This window comes from Hyperolius riggenbachi, chromosome 6 (assembly GCF_040937935.1).
Source record: "Hyperolius riggenbachi isolate aHypRig1 chromosome 6, aHypRig1.pri, whole genome shotgun sequence".
In the NCBI taxonomy this organism is placed as follows: Eukaryota; Metazoa; Chordata; class Amphibia; order Anura; family Hyperoliidae; genus Hyperolius; species Hyperolius riggenbachi.
In genome coordinates, this window is record NC_090651.1 from 274989870 (window position 1) to 275006116 (window position 16247).

At 44.9% G+C, this 16247-nt stretch overlaps 1 protein-coding gene across 2 annotated transcripts in view; it reads left to right on the forward strand.

The window, feature by feature from the left end:
• SIK3 (SIK family kinase 3) overlaps nt 1-16247 on the forward strand; it is a 251466-nt gene that overhangs the window by 168212 nt on the left and 67007 nt on the right. For both annotated transcript variants that reach the window (XM_068240911.1, XM_068240912.1), the window contains exons 9-11: nt 385-525; nt 1147-1221; nt 6614-6723. In XM_068240911.1, coding sequence (XP_068097012.1) covers nt 385-525; nt 1147-1221; nt 6614-6723 — 326 coding nt within the window. The remainder of the gene's footprint in view (nt 1-384; nt 526-1146; nt 1222-6613; nt 6724-16247) is intronic.

A 16247-nucleotide genomic window follows, 5' to 3' on the forward strand; every position in this document is an offset into this window, starting at 1 on the left:
ATTAGCCACCTTGTGGCTGATCTTTAGTTAGTAACCCACATGACCTTATTGTGCATAGATGCTGCCACATTCAGTTCTATTTGCCAGCTTACTGTGGTAGCTATAATAAGCCATTTGAACTATTGGATTTGTAAATACTTCACCCTTCCCCTGTAACACAGTCCAAATGAATGTCCTGTTTTCTGTAAATATTGATACACAGTACTAATTTGCCACACCACTATAAGTCTAGACATGAGGTCCTAACCCACTGCACACAGCACTGTCCACAAAGCAATAGCATTCTCCAACTATCCAACTACCATACAAGGTTCCACCTTGTTTTACATCTTTTGTGTCTTTTTGGGTATTTATGAATCCTTTTTTCTTTTATTCCCCAACAAGTCATTGAGGACCGATGCTTATGACAACTACAGTGCTATCTACAGTTTGCTATGTGAACGCTTAAAACGGCATAAAACTCTTCGCCTCCCAAATCCACCAAGTGCACCTCGGCCAATGTCCTACTCTACTTCGGCATTACAGGTGAGCCTTACTTTTGATCCCTTGCCTGCATTATGGTAGAGAGTACAAAAACACAATCTCTGCAATTACTATCTTTCTGTGAGACTAGTGGACCTCATCCATATTGAGGCCACTTTTCCACTTTTGCCCTGGGTTGCCCCGCATTACGCTTCCCCACCGCAAGTGCCATGCAAGTTTATGGAGACCTGCACACTTCACGCGATGCAGGGTGGTGCGCTGGAAGTATGCAAACCGCCTCATTCCTGTTATTAAGTCTGCATCATGCTGCTGCATGATCTGTGCTTACCGCACTGATTATGCAGCAATGTAAGCCAATGGGCGATGCCGTATGTATTAACGGTGTTGGTGCGGTGTGGCATGCATGCGTGGGCCAACAGGAATCCCAGTGACCTACTTCCTGCGCAGCAGCAGCGAGTATGTCACTGAGTGGGAGGCGGCGGTATGCATATGACTCTGTCGCCGCACAGTGGTACAGGGTCATATGAAGGCTGGTTTCTGAGGTGCTTGTACCGCATCATCCCGCTAGTAACATATGTAAAACCGGCCTCAGCGTCCTTGTCATCTCGCACCATTTTACTTGCAGAACATACCTGTAATTGGTTTTTTTTCTCCTTTTTATAGGGAGATGGTGGCAGTGCAGTTAGTATGAATGTGCCTCAAGTCCAGCTTATAAATCCTGAGAACCAAATTGTGGAGGTGAGCAAAAAGAACTGTGACTGAAACATTAAGAATTTTTGCCAACCAGAACATTTTTGTAAAGTAAATTGTATTTGAAGCGTTAAAATATTTAGTATGTCGATGGAATGGTAGCCAAGTACTGGCGCTGAAGAAGATATCCAGACAAGGTTTTTTTTTTATGTGCAGCTTTCTGGGGGTTTAGAATAATTGATGTTTTATTGCTGTCTGTGATACCTGTTGTAGAAATCTGAACTCAGGGTATCCCTCCCAAGTGCAATATTGCCCCTCTCCCTATCCACCCTCCCATCCACATTTCCTCTACTTAAGCCTAACGAAACAACCATTTTAAGTTTTGTACAGTAGTGCAGCAAAGGGAAGCTTTGCACACATCACAAGCCATTTTGCTGGCTGGCCTGTACCTACATACTGCAGCTCCCTGGCACAGTGCTTTACTTAACCTTTTCGGGACCAGCCGCCTACCCCCCCCTTAAGGACCAGGCATTTTACGCGGGAGGGGGGTGCGCGTGTTTGGGGGGGTCAGGCGGCCGGATCCTGTCTGTGGCTGGCTGGATTTGTGTCCCCCCATAGTGGCCTGTGCCCCCCCTTCTGCAAGCAGCCTTCACTCACCTTCCAGGCTCCAGCAATGAGCCGCACGGGACCCTCTTCTCCGGCCAGCATCTCCGTTCTGTCTGACGATCAGTTCCGGGTCGCGGCTGGATGACGTCATCAAGCCGGGACCCAGGGCTGATGTCAGACGGAGCGGAGATGCCGGCCAGAGCGGAGGCGGACGCCGATCGTCGCGGGAACGGCAGGGAGGTGAGTGCATCCTCTTCTTTTCCCCCCTGCCGCCGCAGCTGTCAAACTGATCACTATGATCGGACGGCGATTGTAGTGATCATCAGCCATACGCGATGGCTGCTGATCACTCGGGGGAGATGTCGGCTTTCATATGACAGCTTAATCTCCCCCTCCGGGTGCGCACGATCGCGTCGGGAGTGGAAACTGCGGGCCGGCGTAGATTCTACGCCGCATCAGGCTAGAACAGCCACAAGTGTGGCGTATAATCTAATGCACACGGTCCCGAAAAGGTTAAACATGCAGCATTTTGATTTATAAAGACCCATTCACACTATTTGTCCGATTCACTGATTCGATTTGATTCAATCCGACATGTCCGATCCTGATTTGATTAGATTCAGTTTGCCATTGTTTTGCAATGGCAAATTGAATCTAATTCCGATCGGACATGTCGGATTGAATCGAATTGGACAAAAAATTGTATGGTGTATGTCAGGAACCGGCCCGTGGCACACCTGCGTATACGGTTCCCGACTGCGGGTTTGACCAGATCGAGAGGGAAAGCAGCCTTGGTTGAGCTAACACAAGGCTGTGACCCCCTCAAACACTTCTCACTGCCACCGCTAGCTGTTGCTAGACACGCCTCACTATGTCGAGCTACTCGCTCAATCATACAATTTGGCATGGACATATACACAGTTACACTTCAGTCTCTTCTACTAGGCTATGAGTGTTAGTTTAGTACAGCAGAAGTCAAACTTATTAAATAACGATTTAATATTCCAGGGAAAAAAAGTGGAACAATGCAGAAAATATATACAAAAGACTTAAAAAAACAAAGTAAAAAGTTACCACGATACAAGTTTACAAAGATACACACAAGACAAGTTTCAAAAATAAAAGGGAAATAACGTTACCAGCGTACGTTAGAACGTGGTTGGTGGGAGAACGCAGTTTGCGATTTCGATCGGGATCCTCCCTACCTATTCGCTACCTCCAAGAGAAGATGATCTGTGACTGTCCCAGGCTGGTTCTTATAGTCCCAAGTGTTGCCCCGGGCAATGGATGTTCAGTCCCACAATCTAATGCAATTTCCCCAAAGTGTGACATCACCGTCTGCCGAGCCCCCTGTCACATCTGGGCTAGCTGTGACATGCAAATGTCAAGGCTTTTCCTGCCCCCGGTTACGGGTGACAAACACATTGGTGACAACTTTGAGCAAGGCTTTTCAACATTCCATCAGGCTGTCATATGTAAATTCCAGAGTTTCCTGATAGCCTATGAAGTTGGCAGACTCAATTAGTCCGATTGTATTTTGGGACAATTGGGTGTCTACATGTCACAGAGTTCAAAAGCTATGCAGACAATCCAATTAGCAGTGACCCACTCTCAGGGGAACTGCATACAGAAACTCAAAGTACTTCATATTGTCATACAGACCATCACATTAGCATTCAGTTTCCTCTGGCCAGGTGACCAATTACCCTGAAGCCAGCTGGCTTCGATCAGACGTACACATGACATAGGCAGAAAAATGAAACCTATAGCTTCCATGCGATACCATACGGCGGCTATATTCTGCATATTACCATATACATCATCATCATCACGTATATCCTTACAGTGTAGATGGGGCTTTAGGCCCCACTTTCATTATCAGCACAGATAGCCAGGCATTGTATTGCAATATAAGAAAAAAAGAACATTATTCTGCAAAAAGTGTCAGTCAAGTGGCATAAGAAAAACTTTAATTACAGTGCCAGTTGACTGACACTTTTTGCATAATAATGGGTATGTGGTGTTATATTTCAGTAATAAACCTGCAGTACTGAGCAGCATATACTGGTTCTCTATTTTTTCCCTTATGCTCCAATACCAGTGCTGGAATCTCCATAACCCACGCACTTAAAATTACCGTATATACGTTAATTCACTGTGTTGTAATGAACACCCCATTCTCTTACCATTATTACAGTATCTATATGAAAGAAGGTGATTGCTGATTACCCCCTATTGTGAACAATAACATCTCAAGTACCCCCTAGTTATTAGGTGTATTCAAGATTTGTATTTTAAATGCTTTTTAAAAATTATTTAACAATTTAATTAATACTTATTTAGGTTTCCATAAATTCCCAAACACTCTGTAATGGACTGTCTAGTACATACTCCAGTACCACCAAGTTCTTCCAGGGGTACACTTACCATGTGTTAAGAACCTAGGCCTTGTAGCACAGAAAAATTGGTCCCTCAGTGTTTGTCAGTAGTGCACCATATCCAATATGACCAATTAAATGCACTGGCATGATGGCATGCATGTTACCAAGTGTGGCAATGTGTGTAGTGTGAACAAGGAGCTGTAACATTCTGCTACTCTGTTCTCTTATCAACCTTGTGCTAACCATTAAATATGAAGCTGTGATTTTGCCATCGAAACATCCAAACTTTCACATTTATAATATTAGTGACATTGTTAACCCATGGGGCATGTGGGTAAAGCAGAAAGCTGCAATCGCAGTAAGGCTTCTTTTACACTGCAAATCACAGTAAGATTCAGATTTGCGATGCCTATTATCACCTGATGCTAGCAACACAAGAAGACGCAGAGAAAAGTGCAGCATGCAGGACTTTTTACATGCAAATCAGAGTTCATATTTTGATGTGATTTTACATGCGATTCCAATTCAGATTTGGATTAGATTTTAAAATCTCAAAATAATTGTACGTAATGTAAAAGAGCCCTAAATGTCTGCCTAAAGAGGGTTCGTGTATATTCTGAGGGTTTTAGATAATAGTTTTATTTGTAGCATTTTAGACTCTATTTCAAAGCGGATGTAAGATGAAAAACTAACTATAGCAAGTAACTTGTCTATATATCTTATCTAAAGTTTAGATGGTTTACAAAGTAAATCTAGCTGCAAGCAGCTTCAACAGTATATAATTATTTCTTCCTGCGATACAATGAGTGCAGCCACATTCTGCTTGTCATTATTACACAAGCAAGCTGCTCTGCATCTCCACCCCTCAGCCTGTGAAAACTCCACTCCTCTCTCCTCCTTTCTCCTCACCTATCCGCCCCCTTGCCTCTGAAATCTTGTGCATTTTTCAGCAAAAGCTTCCTCCTCCCCAGGCTGAGCTCCCATGAGCACCTGACCTATGGGGCTCAGTATGCTTAGGCGCTGGGGGCGTGGATACATTAATTTACCTTGTAGTTTGATTTTATACTTACTTACTTAGAAATGGGCCAAAACATACTCTAGAATTAGATAAAAGAGAACCCGAGGTTCTCTTATAGATAATAGAGAATATTATCTGCATACAGAGGCTGGATCTGCCTATACAGCCCAGCCTCTGTTGCTATCCCAAACCCCCCTAAGGCCCCCCTGCACTCTGCAATCCCTCATAAATCACAGCCATGCTGCTGGCAAACAGCTTGTCAGAGCTGGCTGTGTTTATCTCTATAGTGTCAGTCTGCTGCTCTCCCCGCCTCCTGCAGAACTCCAGTCCCCGCCTGCATCCCTTCCCTCCTTGCTGATTGGAGGGAAGGGACGGGGGCAGGGGGCAGGAGGCGGGGGAGCAGCTGAGACTGACACTACAGATGTAAACACAGCCTCACAGCACGGCTGTGATTTATGAGGGATTGCAGAGTGCAGGGGGACCTTAGGGGGGTTTGGGATAGCAACAGAGGCTGGGCTGTATAGACAGATCCAGCCTCTGTATGCAGATAACATTCTTTAAACACACCTCAGGTTCTCTTTAACCACCTTAGCGGTATGGACGAGCTCAGCTCGTCCATTACCGCCAGAGGGTGCCGCTCAGGCCCTGCTGGGCCGATTTTGATGAAATAAAGAGCAGCACACGCAGCCGGCACTTTGCCAGCCGTGTGTGCTGCCCGATCGCCGCCGCTCTGCAGCGATCCGCCGCGAGCAGCGGCGATCCGCCGCGAGCAGCGGCGAAAGAGGGTCCCCCCAGCCGCCTGAGCCCTGCGCAGCCGGAACAAATAGTTACGGCCAGCGCTAAGGGCTGGATCGGAGGCGGCTGACGTCAGGACGTCGGCTGACGTCCATGACATCACTCCGCTCGTCGCCATGGCGACGCAGTAAGCAAAACACGGAAGGCCGCTCATTGCGGCCTTCCGTGTTACTTTTGGCCGCCGGAGGCGATCAGAAGAACGCCTCCGGAGCGCCCTCTAGTGGGCTTTCATGCAGCCAACTTTCAGTTGGCTGCATGAAATAGTTTTTTTTTTATTTAAAAAAAAACCTCCCGCAGCCGCCCTGGCGATCTTAATAGAACGCCAGGGTGGTTAAACATAACCTTTAATAATTCAAAAAGTTTCATGATAAACACATCAGATCAAAAAATAACAGCAATGACATAAAGGTACAGCCACTTAGTCCCCCCTTTCGCATGAAGTTCAGCTACTAAACAAACAGCAGTCTAGACTGTGACCAGCTCAAATATAACTCGGAGTACATCATGACCTATTGCTGAAAATTGTTCTATTGTATAAAAGTATGCTTCCTTTAATGGTAGCGTGATGCTGATCTGTAAACTTTATTTTTATAGCATTGTCTGTTGTACTAACACCTCTGCTTTTTCTCTCTTTGAATAGACAAATGGCACCATGAATCTGGACAGTGATGAAGGAGAAGAGCCTTCACCTGAGGCATTGGCTCGCTATTTGTCAATGAGGCGACACACGGTTGGGGTGCCGGATACACAGTTAGTCATCTATTTTTTTTATATATATATAAGCACTTCATCAATCCGCGTAGGGGAGCACGGTGGTGCACTGGATAGCGCTCTCGCCTTGCAGCACTGGCTCTCTGGTTTGCATCCTAGCCATGGCACTAACTGCACACACTTTGTATGCTCTCCCTGTGTCTGCGTGGGTTTCTTCAGGGCACTCCAGTTACCTCACACATCACAAAAACTTTCCAATAAGTAAATTGGCTTTCCTCTAAAATTACATGGACATATGATTTTGGTAAGGATTCGATAGTAAGCTCCTCTGAGTGACAGTTAAAGGGGCACTACAGCAAAAAACTGTAAAATTTAAAATATGTGAAAACATATGCAAATAAGTACATTTTTTTACAGAGTAAAATGAGCCATAAATTACTTTTCTCCTATAATTCTGTCACTTACAGTAGGCAGTAGAAATCTGACAGAAGTGACAGGTTTTGGACTAGTCCATCTCTTCATACGGGATTCTCTGCAAGGCTTTTATTCCTTATAAAGATATTCCCTAAAAAGGATTTAAACAATGATGCTGGCCAGCTTCCCTGCTACCTACAAAGTTTTTTTGGGCAGTTGGACAGAGCAACTGCCATTCACTAAGTGCTTTTGAAAATAAATATATCCCTCAGAATCCCCTATAAAGAGATGGACTAGCCAAAAACCTGTCACTTCTGTCAAATGTCTACTACCTACTGTAAGTGACAGCAACATAGGAGAAAAGTAATTTATGACTCATTTGACACTAGTATAAATGTACTTATTTGTATATGTTTGCACGTATTTCAAATTTTACAGTTTTTCATTGTAGTGCCCCTTTAAGAGACCGGACTACACTCTGTAAAGAGCTTCGGAGTATATTGGTACTATATAAAACAGGAATGTGGAGTCAGAGCAATTTTTGGGTACCTTGCGTTGGGAAAATATGCTCCGACTCCTAATTGATTTAAACTGTAATTAAAACAGAAAATATGATAAAATGTTCTATTTCTCAGATAATGGTCATAAATTATATACAGTGGTGTGAAAAACTATTTGCCCCCTTCCTGATTTCTTATTCTTTTGCATGTTTGTCACACTTAAATGTTTCTTCTCATCAAAAACCGTTAACTATTAGTCAAAGATAACCTAATTGAACACAAAGTGCAGTTTTAAATGATGGTTTTTATTATTTAGTGAGGAAAAAAACCTCCAAATCTACATGGCCCTGTGTGAAAAAGTGATTGCCCCCCCCCCCCCCCCTTGTTAAAAAATAACTTAAAGGTGGTTTATTACACCTGAGTTCAATTTCTGTAGTCACCCCCAGGCCTGATTACTGCCGCACGTGTTTCAATCAAGAAATCACTTAAATAGGAGCTATCTGACACAGAAAGTAGACCAAAAGCACCTCAAAAGCTAGACATCATGCCAAGATCCAAAGAAATTCAGGAACAAATGAGAACAAAAGTACTGTAATTGAAATCTATCCGTCTGATAAAGGTTATAAAGCCATTTCTAAAGCTTTGGGACTCCAGCAAACCACAGTGAGAGCCATTATCCACAAATGGCAAACACATGGAACAGTGATGAACCTTCCCAGGAGTGGCCAGCCAACCAAAATTACCCAAAGAGCACAGAGAAAACTCATCCGAGAGGCCACAAAAGACCCCAGGACAACATCTAAAGAACTGCAGGCCTCACTTGCCTCAATTAAGGTCAGTGTTCACGACTCCACCATAAGAAAGAGACTGGGCAAAAACGGCCTGCATGGAAGATATCCAAGGTGCAAACCACTTTTAAGCAAAAAGAACATTAAGGCTCATCTCAATTTTGCTAAAAAAAAACATCTCAATGATTGCCAAGACTTTTGGGAAAATCCCTTGTGGACCGACGAGACAAAAGTTGAACTTTTTGGAAGGTGCGTGTCCCGTTACATCTGGCGTAGAAGTAACACAGCATTTCAGCAGAAGAACATCATACCCAACAGTAAAATATGGTGGTGGTAGTGTGATGGTCTGGGGTTGTTTTGCTGCTTCAGGACCTGGAAGGCTTGCTGTGATAGATGGAACCATGAATTCTACTGTCTACCAAAAAATCCTGAAGGAGACTGTCCGGCCATCTGTTCGTCAACTCAAGCTGAAGCGATCTTGGGTGCTGCAGCAGGACAATGACCCAAAACACACCAGCAAATCCACCTCTGAATGGCTGAAGAAAAACAAAATGAAGACTTTGGAGTGGCCTAGTCAAAGTCCTGACCTGAATCCTATTGAGATGTTGTGGCATGACCTTAACCACTTCCCGACCGCCTAACGCACAGGGGCGGCCGGGAAGTGTAGCCCCCAAGGACCAGCTCACCCACAGAGGCGGCGGTCCTTGTAAGGGCATGGGCGGAGCGATCGCGTCATCCGTGACGCGATCATCTGCCGGCGCCTGTCACCGCTGACCCGCCGCAACATCCCGCCGGCCATACGGAAGCGCCGGCGGGATGTTAACCCCGCGATCGCCGCATACAAAGTGTATAATACACTTTGTAATGTTTACAAAGTGTATTATACAGGCTGCCTCCTCCCCTGGTGGTCCCAATGTCCGAGGGACCACCAGGGCAGGCTGCAGCCACCCTATGTCGCACCCAAGCACACTGATTTCTCCCCCCCCCCCCCCCCCCCCTGCCCCAAATCGCTATTTTTTTTTTTGCCCCCTCCTGATCACACCCCTACCCCTCAGATTCTCCCCAGACCCCCCCCCCCGACACCCCCCCCCCCCTGTGTACTGTATGCATCTATCCCCCCTGATCACCTGTCAATCACCCCCTGTCACTGCCACCCATCAATCAGCCCCTAACCTGCCCCTTGCGGGCAATCTGATCACCCACCCACACCAATAGATCGCCCGCAGATCCGACATCAGATCACCACCCAAGCGCAGTGTTTACATCTATTCTCTCCTCTAAACACCCACTAATTACCCATCAATCACCCCCTATCACCACCTGTCACTGTTACCCATCAGATCAGACCCTAATCTGCCCCTTGCGGGCACCCAATCACCCGCCTACACGCTCAGATTGCCCTCAGACCCCCCCCCCCCTTATCAATTCGCCAGTGCATTAGTTACATCTGTTCTTCCCTGTAATACCCACTGATCACCTGTCAATCACCCATCAATCACCCCCTGTCACTGCCACCCATCAATCACCCCCTGGCACTGCCACTCATCAATCAGCCCCTAACCTGCCCCTTGCGGGCAATCTGATCACCCACCCACACCAATAGTACGCCCGCAGATCTGACGTCAGATCACCTCCCAAGTGCAGTGTTTACATCTATTCTCTACCCTAAACACCCACTAATTACCCATCAATCACCCCCTGTCACTGCTACCTATCAGATTAGACCCCTATCTGCCCCTAGGGGTCACCCGCCCACACCCTCAGAATGCCCTCAGGCCCCAGCCCTGATCACCTCGCCAGTGCATTGCTTGCATCTATTCCCCCCTCTAATCACACCTTGAGACACCCATCAATCACCTCCTGTCACCCCCTAGCACACCTACCCATCAGATCAGGCCCTAATTTGCCCCATGTGGGCTCCTGATCACTCGGCCAAACCCTCAGATCCCCCTCAGACCCCCTTCCGATCACCTCCCCAGTGCATTGATTGCATCTATTTTCCCCTCTAACCACCCCCTGAGACACCCATCAATCACCTCCTGTCACCCCCCTAGCACTCCTATCCATCAGATCAGGCCCAATACAACCTGTCATCTAAAAGGCCACCCTGCATATGACCGGTTCCACAAAATTCGCCCCCTCATAGACCACCTGTCATCAAAATTTGCAGATGCTTATACCCCTGAACAGTCATTTTGAGACATTTGGTTTCCAGACTACTCACGGTTTTGGGCCCGTAAAATGCCAGGGCGGTATAGGAACCCCACAAACTGACCCCATTCAAGCCTGGTGTGACAGACCCAACTCTAACTATAAACGCCTGCTTACGTGAACTACAGCAATGGATAAATGACAACTGGCTGAAACTAAATGCAGACAAAACTGAAGTCCTTCTGATTGGAGGGCAGAGCATGATAACAAAACAACTTAACTTGCAGTCTTCACCACTGGGAATAGGAGGCACGGATCTACGCAGCTCTGATCATGTGCGTAGCCTGGGAGTTCTAATTGATGGGGATTTAAACTTCAGAACTCAAATCTCTGCTGTGGTGAAATCATCCTATTTTCACCTGAAGAACATTGCAAAAATCAAGCACCTCATACCCCCAGAAGATCTGCCAACCTTAGTCCACGCCTTCATCACATCCCGACTGGACTACTGCAATGCTCTCTACACTGGCCTTCCAAAAAAGGCCTTGTACCGCCTACAGCTGATACAGAATACTGCTGCCAGACTGCTAACCAACCAACCCCGTCACTGCCACATAACGCCAGTCCTGCATTCCCTTCACTGGCTACCTATAGAATGGAGGGTCCTATTCAAGATCGGCCTACTGACATTTAAATCCCTGAATAATCTGGGCCCTGGATACATGAAAGATATGTTACAGCTGTGAAGCAATCCCCGCATTCTCAGATCCACAGGTTCTAATAATCTAGTCATACCCAGAGTCCACTTAGAAACTTTTGGTCCCAGAGCCTTCTGTCATGCTGCCCCTACGTTTTGGAACTCCTTACCTCAACAGATCAGGACAGCCCCATCCCTGGACGTGTTTAAATCCAGACTGAAAACCCACCTGTTCAGTCTGGCATTTGCAGAAATATAACTTTTGTTGTGTGAATACTTCATCCTACTAATTACTGAATCTGAGAGAGCCTAAGCGCTTTGAGTCCTATGGGAGAAAAGCGCTATAGAAATGTTATTGTATTGTATTGTATTGTATAAAAAAAGACACCCCAATGTATTCTGTTAGGTGTATGACGAGTTCATAGAAGATTTTATTTTTTGTCAAAAGTTAGCGGAAATTGATTTTTTTTTTTCACAAAGTGTCATTGTTTACTAACTTGTGACAAAAAATAAAATCTTCTATGAACTCGCCATACACCTAACGGAATACCTTGGGGTGTCTTCTTTCTAAAATGGGGTCACTTGTGGGGTTCCTATACTGCCCTGGCATTTTAGGGGCCCTAAACCATGAGGAGTAGTCTAGAAAACAAATGCCTCAAAATGACCTGTGATTAGGACGTTGGTCCCCTTAGCGCACCTAGGCTGCAAAAAAGTGTCACACATGTGGTATTGCCGTACTCAGGAGAAGTAGTATAATGTGTTTTGGGGTGTATTTTTACACATACCCATGCTGGGTGGGAGAAATCTCTCTGTAAATGGACAATTGTGTGTAAAAAAAAAAATCAAACAATTGCCATTTACAGAGATATTTCTCCCACCCAGCATGGGTATGTGTAAAAATACACCTCAAAACACATTATACTACTTCTCCTGAGTACGGCGGTACCACATAGGGTGTAAAAAAGTGCCACATAAGTACGGTAAGGGGCCCAAAGTCCAATGAGTACCTTTAGGATTTCACAGGTCATTTTGCGACATTTGGTTTCAAGACTACTCCTCACGGTTTAGGGCCCCTAAAATGCCAGGACAGTATAGGAACCCCACAAATGACCCCATTTTAGAAAGAAGACAACCCAAGGTATTCCGTTAGGTGTATGGCGGGTTCATAGAAGATTTTATTTTTTGTCACAAGTTAGTAAACAATGACACTTTGTGAAAAAAAAAATCAATTTCCGCTAACTTTTGACAAAAAATAAAATCTTCTATGAACGGAATACCTTGGGTTGTCTTCTTTTTAAAATGGGGTCATTTGTGGGGTTCCTATACTGTCCTGGCATTTTAGGGGCCCTAAACCGTGAGGAGTAGTCTTGAAACCAAATGTCGCAAAATGACCTGTGAAATCCTAAAGGTACTCATTGGACTTTGGGCCCCTTACCGTACTTAGGGTGTAAAAAAGTGCCACATATGTGGTACCGCCGTACTCAGGAGAAGTAGTATAATGTGTTTTGAGGTGTATTTTTACACATACCCATGCTGGGTGGGAGAAATATCTCTGTAAATGACAATTGTTTGATTTTTTTTTTTTTTTACACACAATTGTCCATTTACAGAGAGATTTCTCCCACCCAGCATGGATATGTGTAAAAATACACCCCAAATCACATTATACTACTTCTCCTGAGTACGGCAATACCACGTGTGGCACTTTTTTGCAGCCTAACTGCGCTAAGGGGCCCAATGTCCAATGAGCACCTTTAGGCTTTACAGGGGTGCTTACAAATTAGCACCCCCCAAAATGCGAGGACAGTAAACACACCCCACAAATGACCCAATTTTGGAAAGTAGACACTTCAAGGTATTCAGAGAGGGGCATGGTGAGTCCGTGGCAGATTTCATTTTTTTTTTTGTCGCAAGTTAGAAGAAATGGAAACTTTTTTTTTTTTTTTTTTTGTCACAGTGTCATTTTCCGCTTACTTGTGACAAAAATTAATATCTTCTATGAACTCACTATGCCTCTCAGTGAATACTTTGGGGTGTCTTCTTTCCAAAATGGGGTCATTTGGGGGGTATTTATACTATCCTGGAATTCTAGCCCCTCATGAAACATGTCAGGTGGTCAGAAAAGTCATAGATGCTGGAAAATGGGAAAATTCACTTATTGCACCATAGTTTGTAAACGCTATAACTTTTACCCAAACCAATAAATATACACTGAATGGGTTTTTTTTTTATCAAAAACGTTTGTCCACATTTTTCGCGCTGCATGTATACAGAAATTTTACTTTATTTGAAAAATGTCAGCACAGAAAGTTAAAAAAATCATTTTTTTGCCAAAATTCATGTCTTTTTTGATGAATATAATAAGTAAAAATCGCAGGAGCAATCAAATAGCACCAAAAGAAAGCTTTATTAGCGTCAAGAAAAGGAGCCAAAATTCATTTAGGTGGTAGGTTGTATGAGCGAGCAATAAACCGTGAAAGCTGCAGTGGTCTGAATGGAAAAAAAGTGGCCGGTCCTTAAGGGGGGTAAAGCCCACGGTCCTTAAGTGGTTAAAAAGGCGGTTCATGCTAGAAAGCCCTCAAATAAAGCTGAATTACAACAATTCTGCAAAGATGAGTGGGCCAAAATTCCTCCAGAGCGCTGTAAAGGACTTGTTGCAAGTTATCGCAAATGCTTGATTGCAGTTATTGCTGCTAAGGGTGGCCCAACCAGTTATTAGGTTCAGGGGGCAATTTCTTTTTTCACACAGGGCCATGTAGGTTTTGAGTGTTTTTTTCTCACTAAATAATAAAAACCATCATTTAAAACTGCATTTTGTGTTGAGTTATGTTATCTTTGACTAATAGTTAATGGTTTTTGATGAGCAGAAACATTTAAGTGTGACAAACGCGCAAAAGAATAAGAAATCAGGAAGGGGGCAAATAGTTTTTCACACCACTGTATACAGTAATAGCTGTGCTTATCCCACAAAAATGAAATAAACCAGTCAAAAATAGTTACTTGTGCTGCTTCAATTACCGTATTTTTCGGACTATAAAGAGGGGGGAAAAAGTCAGTGCGTCTTATAGTCCGAATAATACATTTGGACCTGCATAATAATTGTGCGCCTCAGTTCCCGTGTCCTCCGCTTCTTCTATCCCCCCCCCAGAAGAATGTTAAACACAAACATATATGCTGTTATACCTGTATATGCTGTTAACATATACCGGTATGCTGTTATCCCTTGCGTCCTCTCCAATTCCCCATGTCCTTAGTTGTCTGTCCCGTCATCCCATCGCGTGTGTTAAGATCCTGTATTAGCAGTGCGCTGGTATCATTGAAGTCGCCGCTGAACTAGAAAGCGCTTGCCAGCCAGGAACCAATCACGCGTGGGGGCGCTGCCACAGACAGCCAATGACGCTGCTTACTGCTTCTGACTCCTTTCCTGATAGGAGCCGGTAGTCCCGCGGGCGGGACCAATGGCTCCTATCAGGAATGGAGTAAAGGCAGTAAGCAGCGTCATTGGCTGTCTGTGCCAGCGCCTCTATGCGTGATTGGTTCCCGGCTGGCAAGTGCTTCCGAGTTCGGCCGGCGGCGACTTCAATGATGGGAGCAGTGCGGACTGCTTCCTGGCTGGCAAGCGCTTCCTATTTCGGCCGGCGGCAACTTCAATGATGGGAGCAGTGCGGACTGGTTCCTGGCTGGCATGTGCTTCCTGGCTCGGCGGTGATACAAGCCCCGTGAGTGCAACCAATGGCTACTACCAGGAGAGGAGTCAGGAGCAGTAGAAGTCTGTGGCAGTGCCCCCGTGCGTGATTGGTTCCTGGCTGGCAAATGCTTCCTGGCTCGGCGGTGATTTGATACGAGCTGCGTGGCTGCAAAAACACTACAATCGCCTGGTAACCATTTTATTTCTGTTGCATTTCCGCTCCTAGGTCAATACTCTAGTGTCATGAGCTTTGCGGCTGCTAATACAGTATGTACCTGTATTAAACACACAGGATGACACCGGACAAAGAACAAATTACATTGGGGATTGGAGACAAGGGGACAGGAGCTAGACACTGGGGAGGATACAGGGAGATAGAGGACAGTGGGCACAGGAGGACAGGACACAGGGATGGAGATGCCAGAGGACACCGGGACTGAGGACACAGAGGGATGGAGACGGCAGAGGTAACTGGGACAGTGGACACAGGACAGAAGGCTTAGGGGGATAGAGATGCCAGAGAACATTGGGGACAGTGGACACAGGAGGACAGAGGATAGGACACCAGGACAGTGGACACAGGTAAACAGAGGGAACAGGGGACACTGGAGTACAGAGGACATAGGGAGGTAACAAGAAGTATAAGAAAGGTACAATGAGGACATAATATTGCGGGGGGAAAGGTCCATAAGACGTCCCTGCACCATGGATGCTCCAGGTTTAGTATATTATTTTTTTTCCTGAATTTTGACCTCTAAACTTGGGTGCGTCTTATAGTCCGAAAAATACGGTAAGCAGTCCCCGTATTTTTAAAGTCAGATATACATATCTGATTGTGATATATCTGTATGTGTAAATGTATATATGTATATGTATATATGTATATGTATATATGTGTGTGTATATATATATATATATATATATATATATATATGTATGTATGTATGTATGTATGTATGTATGTATGTATGTATGTATATATATATATATATATATATATATATATATATATATATATATATATATATATATATATGTATGTATATATACGTGTATATATATGTGTGTATGTATATATATATATATATATATATATATATATATATATATATATATATATACATATACATAATAATATAATGTGTACACAGGAATCTCTTATATACAGGCTCGTACTGAGCCACCAAAGTGCCAATGGTTCCATCGGTGGGCCCCGGCCAGCCCGCCTCCTGGGGGCCCCAGAGCTGAGGAGGGGGGGCACAGCGCCCCTTCCAAAATTGCAGCCAGCCAGCAGCGGGGAATAGCTTCCCGGGATCTGAGCGATA